A 10,845-nucleotide genomic window follows, 5' to 3' on the forward strand; every position below is an offset into this window, starting at 1 on the left:
GTTAGTAGCATTTGCTCAGTGATGCAGTAACTTCAATCAGTACATGGATGTAGCATCTCCAGATGGTGATCAGACAGAATGAGCAGTACCAGACTCTCCTTATACTGGGGACAATAAAAGGCCACCCTAAAATGTCAAATTTAGTCATAAGTCATCATGCCTCAGATGTCTCAGGTCATGCAGGAACGTGCCCATTGGCTGCTGGATGCAGGGACGTCCACCAGAGGTCGCTGTGCAGCTGAAAGTTAATTATCAGACTATAGGCCGTTTGAGAGTTCGTATTCCCCGGTCACGTCGCCCATAGAGCATCTTTGGGATGTTTGGGATGTGTGTCGTTATTCTGGTCATAAATATTGAATAAAAAGACCTATTTATTGAAACCTGTTAAAGGCTTATAAAGGGTCATAATATTATTATATGCCCATCTGAAGTCCATTTCCATGTTCAACTATGTCCCATAAGTTGTTGCAGCAATTTTTGGGTCGATACCATTTGTTACACATATTTGGTGCTGAATTATGCCATTTTATTCATATAGAGAATTAATAAAAAATGAACATAGAAGAATCCTTGCTGTGATTTGGGTTCAAAAACTTTTCGCCATTTTGGAGATTTCTGTATTTTCAGCGATTGGATGACGAGCACTTCTGTTCTACAAACTGCTGAGAAACCCTCTTATTGTCAATATACTGGAAAACTGCACATCCCCTGAATGCTCCAGGTCTCTAGTTTGTGGTTGTAAAGTTTCATGAGGCTGTGATTATCTTAGAGGTCCCAGCAGCTCATTTTATACAGTGAGGTCAAGACTCAAGAAATGCCCTCACTGCAATGAAGTGGCTACTACTGATGACTAACATCATCCCACATGAAGAAAAAAAAAGAAAGTCTCAGCTTAACAGAGAGCTGAGACTCAGTTTATGTCATTCAAAGCCTGTTTAGGGACCTCAGTATGTACACATATTCAAATACAGTGGGCAGAAATAGCACATTTGTACTGCATGAGAAAAACTATATGGTTTTTGCCTTAAATTCCATGTTATTAGCATTCGACAACTTCCTGACACAATATGACGCACAAGGTGCCTACAGATTACATCATCTAGTTTAATGTGATACCCAGATCTCCAGTACATTCCAAAAATTGAAATAACGCTGAAAATACTGGTAACGTGTGGAATGGTAAGGCGTTTTAATGATAATAATAATAATAATAATAATAATAATAACACGACTACAGTTAAAGTTAAAAAAAAAAAGCACAACACAAGTTTAATTCAGGATGTTAAAACAAGGAAGTAAAAACACAATAAAAAGTGACAAATGATGAGTCAGGAACTTTTTTTCCTGCTGCAGTTTCTGTCCGGGTAACATCCAAGATAGACACCGTGGCCCAGCTCAAAGGACTTCTTCAGAAGGCTCGTTGCTAAGTTCGGCAACTGCGGAAAGAGAGCAGGACAAGTGTGTTAGTGAATATATGACGACAAGTTTACTCAAACCACATCTTCCATTGGGTTTCTTTCATCTCAGGTTTAAATGCAGAGATGCTCTAACCTCCTCCTCAGTCCTGGGTCTCCATGCTCTCATCCTCTCCGTCTCCTCCCTCCTCCAAAGCTTCATCTTCCTCCTCCTTCCTCTCTGGAGGTTTCTCATAGGCCTTCTCTGACGGCGTGACAATCACACCGTCCCATGTTGACATCTCTGTTGCCAGGTCTGCAGAGACAAACAGTCTGGTTAGTATTATTTATTCCATTTTTTGTGCATGCAGGTACCATTTTTAGAACAATTTTTCTAAAAATCTCACAGGTTTTAACATGTTTTCATGAGAAGTTTACACTCTATTTATCCCTTTTACTGTGCAATGCACATCAGGGCACAGTAGGGTTAAAAAAAACATATTGTAGTACTTCAAATGAAAAATAGAGGCTACTTGGAAATCCGTACAGGTTGATCAACCATTACTTTGGCATGGTCTAAATCTGCAGTGGGCGTGTGATTAACCCATTGAGGCCTAAAACGCCTGTAAAACCTCTGGGCGATTTTAAAATAAGCCCCTAAAACCTGAAGTTTTCCTGGAAATTCAACAGAAGTGTCAACGCTTCTACTAAATAATAGATTTTTCAGCCTCTGTAGCAGATAGAAATGAAATTCAAAAAGTATTTGAGAGCTTATACAAATACTACAAAACGACGTATCCGCTTTCCAGGCTTCAATGGGTTAAGAGCAGGTTTTAGCAATTCCAACGCTTTACAGGTTACCAGCAAATTATTATATTTAGCTATTTCTAAATGCTAGAATGGGGTGGCTAAAATATAGGCCATCTCGACATTGTAGATACAGATTTGTAAAAAGGAAAATAAAGATTATCTTACAGCTGGCGTCTCCCTCGAGGCCAAGGACCTTCCTGTATCCTCCATGAGAGAGCACCCTCACCAGAGTCTGAGCTGTAAAACACACCATGTCCTGCACAAACGCACACAAAGTCAATGTTAGCACATGCTCATTGGGTCCATGCAATACTTACTATAACTATGACACTTTGACAATCCAAGAATCTCTGACCAGCTGCTGTGACTCACACAGGCATAGGAGCAAGGTTATTATAGTTAACGAAAACTAACGAAATAACGAAAACTAGAATTGAAAAAACATTTTCGTTAACTGAAATAAAAACGAGTTTTTAAAAAACCATAACTAACTAAAACTGTATTTTGTGGTTACAAAACTAACTAAAATTATAGTGAAAATGTCCTTAGTTTTCGTTTTTGTCAACTTTTTTCATTCATAATTCAGTGTTTCTATTTGAACATGCAACACATGGTAAATATGTTTACTGAGACTGGGATGTCTACACTCGAACCAAAATTCAAAACATCCAGAACTGTAAGAGTTAATAACCTTATTGGGGCTGAGATGATAAACCAAAGGAAATAAAGGAAACATTTATTATGATCTCTTTGAATCACGCACCCAACATATAGCCCATTACAAAAAACTAAAACTAACACTAAAACTAATAAAAACTAAACTAAAACTAAGCATTTTCAAAAAATAAAAACTAAACTAAAACTAGAAAACTCACTCTAAAAACTAACTAAAACTAACTGAATTTGAAAACAAAAATTCACAACAAAATTAAAACTAAAACTAATGAAAAATCCCAAACTATTATAACCTTGCATAGGAGCAGACCTACCTGCTGTTCCAGAGTCATCACTGTGTGCACTCTGAAGTTTCCACTCTCACAGGGGTCAGTGATGCCCACGGAGCCGGGCAGAAAGAGACCAGCAGCCAGCATCTGCAGGCAGCGTCTTAGAAAAACACAAGCCCAACACATAGCTTCACACAATGTTCCATCTATGACTGCATCCAAAGGAACAGTGAGGGGAGAGGAACCAACCTGTAGGCCACGTTGAGGGACAGGGGCTGCCTGGACGGGTTGTTCATCACCGCAGAGTGGCCCTGAAACACAGCCGACACCAGCCTCAGCACTGGGACTCATCAGTGTCTATGACAACTACCTAGGATAGCACTCAACAGTGATGGAAGAAGTATTCAGATCTCTTACTTCAGTAAAAGTACTAATACCACTATGTGAAATGACTCCACTACAAGTAAAAGTCCTGCATTCAAAACTTACTGAAGTAAAAGTAAAATCAGCATTAAAATGTACTTAAAGTATCAAAAGTAAAAGTACTCGTTATGTAGAATGGACCCACTCAGATTGTTTTATATGTTCTAAATATATTATTACATGATTTGTATTGCTGCCTTTATGAAAGCAGTTTTTGAATTTTGTAAAGATAGAGCTCATTTTATCTACTTAATATACTGTTATGAGTTTATTTAAAAAAACAACAACTTATTGTCGCACTGTAACACTTATTATCACTTTAAATTTATCATGATTTTCATGTCAAAAGTAACTAAAGCTGTCAGATAAATGTAGAGTAAAAAGTACAATATTTGCCTGTAAATGTAGTGGAGTAGAAGTATAAATTTACATAAAATAGAAATAATCAAGTGAAGTACAAGTTCCTCAAAATTGTACTGAAGTACAGTACTTGAGTGAATGTACTTAGTTATATTCCACCACTGGAATCACACATTTGTTTAAATATGACCTTGTTGTCGGGTCAGGCACCAGGACTCGGGTAGCGTCTTACCAGCAGGTCGAGGATCCATGGAGTCAGGGGTTCGAAACCAGGGAAGCGTAGCCTCAGATCCTTCAGCAGGCGAATCAGCACTTTGACCCTGGAGATTATGAATGTCAAGTACTCAATTAAAATCAATAAATAAAAATGTATTTCATGATCACACCAATACATTATAGAGAACAGCAGAAGACTTCCTCACGTTGACTGAGAGGCGTTCTCCTCAAACCAGCGGGCGTGGCGGATGGCAGCAAGAGCACTCTGCAGCACCTTGATGTCCACTGAAGAAACAACAGAAAGATAATTAACCCTAGCATCCACATCTGGAGCAAGCATCTCTTTTGATATATGATATTGTGACTGAAGATCACCATGTTATCCCCAGAGCCACTGGGTTACATGCTATATATATATATATATATATATATATATATATATATATATATATATATATATATATATATATATATATAAAATGTGATATGGAATTAGACCATATCGCATATATCGATAATAGTTTTTAAAAAAATGCAGCCTCAGGGCTGACCCTAATGCGTAACTGCATGATATTAAGACAGGGTAGGGCTGGGCGATATATATCGATATAAAACATATATTGATATATTTTTAAATTTGATATGGAATTAGACAATATCACATAAATCAATATAGTTAAACTTTTCTTTCTTTATATATAAATGCTGCCCTTCCGAGGGTTTGCCATATTTAGTTATTTTGTAATGTTCGTTATTCTTTTCTCATATAAATATATTTATTTCAGAAAAAGACTGGCCTATCTTATTTCAAAGGCTATTTTTATTTAACATATATTTTTATTTAAATGTGCACTTTATGGAGCTTTTATTAAAAAAAAGGTACTCTTGTTATACAGTATATATGTTCACTTAAATAAACGGTTTAAATCAAATTACTTGTGACATGTCATATTTGACTTTGACTGAACATTTGCTCTCACTTTGCAATAAAAATATCGGGATATATATCGTATATTGATATGCAGCCTAAATATATTGGGGTTTGCCTTTTGGTCTATATCGCCCAGCCCTATGCTGAGTGTGTGTGTGCAAGTGTGTAAGGTCATACAGTGCAGCTCAGGGTCCAGCTTGCGCAAGTTGGGAGGGACGGTGGTGATGAGGATCTTGACTGTAGCATCAGCTGAACTGATCTCAAAGCCGGTCTCGTTGGTCAGCATGGACAGCACTGAAGGAAGCAGACACACAGTCATAATAAATCACTTAGAGTTTGACAAATACAAAGAGTGCATGCGACTCCCTGAAAACTAGGTCTCAGTCTCACAAATGTTTTTAAATCTTAAATGAAACTCAGTGAAGTCACTGCATCAATAAAGTCCCATCCTTACTGCTCCCAGTCCAGCTGGACCTCATTCAACATCTGCTCAATGAACCGGCTACAGTAGATATAAGCTGTGTTTAGCCTGACAGTCCTTCAGTGTGTTACCTTCAGTGGGGTCCTGTGTGCGCAGGGTCTCCACTACTTTGTTGCCAAGAGCAGCAACTGCCTCCACTGTAAAAGAAAAAAACTCATTAACATCTTCTTCAAACTTTAACCAGATTTAATAACTATGCACTTTATGCATTAGAATGACTGATCCACGGGGTGTTTCGTGGAATAAACAGACAAACAAACAGAAAGGGTGTTGCCATTGAAATGAGGTAAACTTCTCAACTGTGAATCAAAATGTGTCTGCTGCACATGAGTGTTGAAACAAGTGTCTTGTTTATTAATAGAGTTAGAGAGAGATTATGAGACATTAGCTGCTTGTGTTTAAGATCTTTGGCTTCTGTTGTACAATGAAAAACAGGCTTTATAGGAAAACACGTATATATGGTTTTCTCAAAGTAAGGCATAGGTACTGAAAGTTGAGATTGTATCAGCATTTGTATACCCCTTTTTGACCAAGGCAGTACGTGGCCCGGTTCAGAGCCAGAGCCTAATCCCAAACCAGTTCTTCAGGTTTCGACAGCCAAAGAACCAAATCTATCATTAATTTTATTTGTTTAACTGCACTGTTTGATACCAGATAGTCTGTGCTAGGTAGCTAATAAGAATGTAATCGTTGTCCCTAGCGATCAAGACGAGCAGAACAAATGTGTTGTACATGTTGTGTTTGGATGCCAATGTAGGTTCTCAAAGCCAGTAGCAACATTTGTAAAAAGGCGATGTAGGCATATACAGGCGTACGCAGACATATACAGTGACGTAATGATGTCAACAGGTTCTCAGGGAGGTTTGCAAGTTGAACCAACTGACATCTCCAAAAAAACGGTACCAAAAAACAAATCCACTGTCACTGAATTTTGAAGCCTACTTTCACTTGCACAGTGGACTCAGTTTGTTTGGTTGATGAAAATGCAGTATGACAGCATGAAGACCAGTGAAGCCGAATGACTGAATAGTCCAACCTCTGCAGTCACTAGATGCTTCACCTTGATGTGACATCATCTGAAGGAAAGACTCTAAATCTTTGAGGCAGTTTATACTTTGGATTACTACACTGACAGCCTCTTCTATTTCAGAGTAAATGATATTACTTTCTACTCATCACTTACATGTAGGGAGGATTTTGAGGATCACAACCAGGTCAGCCACGTTGTGTCCCGTCGTCATGGTGCCCTTCTTGTATGAGCCGACCTGTCGCACCTCTTCAATTTGCTATGAAGAGACACAGACACAACATTATTAACATATAATATACTAGCATTGTTAACTGGCACATGATAGTTGCAGGCTGTATTTCTATTTAATCAATTTGAAAAAAATCCAAGTCTAGTGTACAATGAACTACGCTGGTAAATAGTAAATGGACCTGCACTTTTATAACACTTTTCTAGTCAAATTTGCGACCACTCTAAGGGATTTACACTACAGACTGAGCTCATTCACCCGTTCACTCTCACATTCATACTGCTGGCTGAGGCTACCCTAAACGGTGCCACCTGCCACCATTGGAAATTCATTCACACACCGATGAACACAGCATCGGGAGCAGTTTCAGTCTCTTGCCCAAGGATGCTTCCACATGTAGGCTGCAATGATCAGGGATCGAACCACCGACCATCCGATCAGTGGGCGGCCGCTTGACCAACTGAGCCACAGCCGCTGGTGAACTATTGTTACTTAATGTCACACTCCATATGTGTATTCAAATAGTGCTGCATGTTTTCTAAATATTCTAACATTCCTGTTATCATTGCAGATGGTCAGTATAGATGCTGCAGTGAAAGAAAAATTACTCACCACTTCAAAGTTGCCAGGGGCGACAATCAGGTTGTCGATGACATTGTTGATCTTTGTAACCAGCGACAGGATGGAGGACTAAAAGCAGGAAAACATCAATAAACATAGTTTTTGTAAGTGAACATAACCAAAACCCTGCATCAACAAAAGAAACAAACTGGTTGTTAACTCATCAGCATAGGACGGTGGACTAACTTGCTCTGCAGGTGTGGGGCTCAGGTCCTGGTTTCTCTTCAGCAGACACTCACTGAAAGCCGTCTCATCAGGTGCAGGCTTCACTCTGGGGAAGGCCATCTCACACTTGTGACAAAGAAAAGCGTATTTCAGTACTAAAACTATGACACTATGATTGGGGCACTCCTTCAGAAATCACTTTCTGGACCTCACCCGTCTATTGGAACACACTGAACACACTGTTAGGTTTATCATGAGTCTTTAGGAGAGGTGGGCATTCAATATGGGTTAAATATGAGGCCCCACGTCTCCTGAATGTCACTCTGGTTTATCAAACATTTTCTATTCTTTATAAATATAAATTATTTCTGACAGAGTGCTCATGTGATAGTGTTTTTTTTTATCAAATGAACCTTTCTGAACATAAATCACACAGACCTCCTGAAAATCTCACTCTCTCAAAATGTAGGAGCCTGACACTCAGTACCTATCGCACAAGTTTACACAAAAGCATTTAATCACCAAGTCAAATAACTAAACAGCAATTTTAGGCCAACTATATTTCTATAAGTTAGGCTAAAGCATTTTGACAAGATGCATCTTGTGTTGTAGTGGAATATGGATGAATCAGAAAGCTATGCAGTGTTATGCTTGCCAACACATAACTAACATTCGCTTACTAAGCGCTAACTTGTCCTGTGTGGGCGACATAAGGTGCTAAAAATAATTCTTGGCATTGTCCAATTTAAGGTTTGTTACTGCTACAGTTTGCAGTGCCGCCCTCAGTTGTATACTGGTGACAGGCACTTCCTGTTAAGTTGTTATTAACTCAACTTGTAACGTAGTTAGATTTAATTAATAATATTGCATGCAATCTGTTGCCTCAATTTTATTGAGTAGCTATTGTTTTTATATATATATATATATATATATATATATATATATATATATACACTGGTGCATGTGGTTTTCAGGGTATAACACAAGTATGCTCTGTCTGCATGCATGTTTGACTGATTTTACCTCCCTTGTGGCATCTAGCCTTAGGCATGACCACTGCAACTTACAATTACTCCAATAAATAATTCATCTTACATCATCTTATTTTTTTTTCAGTTACTCTTTTGGTCTATAAAAAAATGGCAGAAAATAGTGAAAACCATCAACTAAACTTTCACAGTTTCTTAAAAGGTGATGTCGTTAAATGTCTTGTATGTCAGTCCAAAACCCAAACATTGTATTGAGAGAATTTTTTTACTCACCACATAAAAATCAAATGGGATGTGTGGGACAAATGGGCGGTACCTAAACAGGAATAAAGAACAAATCCAAAGTTTGTAGTTTTGAAATAATGACTTCAAACCGTGGCCATAAAAACAATATCTGATGTTAATAATATTGGACATCAAGTATGCTTGGATTGATGGAATTATTTCACACCAAAGTAGTGGTGGGTAATATGGAAAAAAACCAATGTCAGTGTTCCAACAACATTGTGTAAGGTTCAATACACACAATATTTCTGACAAAGTCTGACTGAAATAAATCTCGACATACAGAACTTATGTATATAAATGTATATTTCCAATGAGGCATAAAAGAAAACAAAATGCAGTTTGTAATTTGTTTATGGTAACTATTTTCATGCTTAATTCAACTGATGGAGTAAATAAATAAAAAACACTAAAAAACACTTTCTTGTTTGAGGGGAAGAAAATGGCCGTAAATCTACGGTATGCTTAAATATGGCTAGGCTGGATTAATATTGATGTCTTTGAGATGTTGAACAGCAGCTTGGAAGCTGAACTCACCCCTGGACCAGTCCTCCACGGGACCCGAAGCGGCCTCCCCGGCCCCTGCCGCGGTCCCCTCTGGACACAAACACAGTGACATGTCAGAACCTTACATGCATAGACACTAGGGCTGGGCAATATGGACCAAAAGTCATATACCGATATATTTAGGCTGAATATAGATTTAGTCAAAAGTCAAATATGACATGTCACAAGGAATTTTATTAAAACCGTTTATTTAAGTATAATATAAAAACTGTATAACAGCAGAACCTTTTTTTTTTTTTTTTAAATCAAATCCATAAAGTGCACATTTAAATTATTTAAATAAAAATTTAAATTAAATAATAAGAGCCTAAGAAATAAAATAGGCCAATCTTTAAAAAAAAAAATATATATATATTTATATGGGAAAAGAATAACAAACATTACAAAAGAACTAAATATGACAAACCCTAGTAAGGGCAGCATTTACATTTAAATGAAATAAAATAACTATATCAACATATATGGGTCATGGTCTAATTCCACATCACTTTTAACAATATATCGATATATCTTTTATATCGATATATTGCCCAGCCCTAATAGACACTATGAGTTATAGACATTATAAAATACCATTGCAAAATAATAAACACAATCTCGCTAACCAAATCCGACCCCCATCAATACATACTCATTCATTCATTCATTTAGCTAGCTAGCAGGCTAACAGTAACGTTACTCGGCTGGGCAATGTTGGCTAACCTCAACACATTCTGAGGGGAAAAACATCTTTGCAGACCAGAAATAACCCTATTAAGACGCTTCACTCTGACTGCATGTTGCAGGTTAATGATAAATAAGGTTAATTGGCTCCTCTCTAACATGTTGTCTAACAGACAGCGTTCAAACAAAGCAGGCCGCTAGCTTCAACCACTCTGAGCTACTAGTTTACTACCACAGCAGCTAACGACCACAGTCAACGCTTTGGTTGTACAGTACTGTAAATATTGATGAAATGTTATGTTTAATGTATCGATAATAATTACCTCATTGCGTACGACGTTTTGGTAACTGAATGTGAAAATCTTAAGAGAACTATGGACCGGCTCTCTGCGGCTAGTGCTAGTGCTGCTGGTGCTGCTGTCTTCTTCTTCTTCTTCTTCTTCTTCTTCTTCTTCTTCTGCTGCTGCTCTCCGTCTTCTTCTTCTGGGGTTTGCGGCAGGTTGGAACAACAAATGTATTACTGCCCCCCACAGGTCATTTATAACTCTCCATGGAGTGGTTTAAAAATCCTTATACAGGCGGGTGCAAAAGGTTTCTCAGCTGTTTAGCTGTTTATGTATTTTTATTTTATATTGTTACTATTTATTATTACATATTATATTATATATTATATACTGTACTATTATTATTATATACTGTCTAGTCACTATAGCATTGTCGCATCTATCTATCTATCT

General features: G+C 37.7%; 1 protein-coding gene across 1 annotated transcript; it reads right to left on the minus strand.

The window, feature by feature from the left end:
* Window positions 1-1,237: 1,237 nt before the first annotated feature.
* ilf2 (interleukin enhancer binding factor 2) lies at window positions 1,238-10,538 on the minus strand. Its single transcript, XM_059349937.1, has 15 exons — window positions 10,432-10,538; window positions 9,416-9,475; window positions 8,867-8,909; window positions 7,626-7,730; window positions 7,431-7,508; window positions 6,743-6,845; window positions 5,631-5,696; window positions 5,256-5,372; window positions 4,354-4,432; window positions 4,164-4,251; window positions 3,398-3,459; window positions 3,194-3,308; window positions 2,370-2,460; window positions 1,552-1,710; window positions 1,238-1,436 (listed from the first exon to the last, which is right to left on the minus strand). Exons 1-14 carry the CDS (start codon window positions 10,434-10,436, stop codon window positions 1,559-1,561), a joined length of 1,164 nt encoding a protein of 387 aa, XP_059205920.1. The 5' UTR covers window positions 10,437-10,538; the 3' UTR covers window positions 1,238-1,436; window positions 1,552-1,558.
* Between the last annotated feature and the right edge of the window lie 307 nt (window positions 10,539-10,845).

This window comes from Centropristis striata, chromosome 14, assembly GCF_030273125.1.
Source record: "Centropristis striata isolate RG_2023a ecotype Rhode Island chromosome 14, C.striata_1.0, whole genome shotgun sequence".
NCBI classification, from domain to species: Eukaryota; Metazoa; Chordata; class Actinopteri; order Perciformes; family Serranidae; genus Centropristis; species Centropristis striata.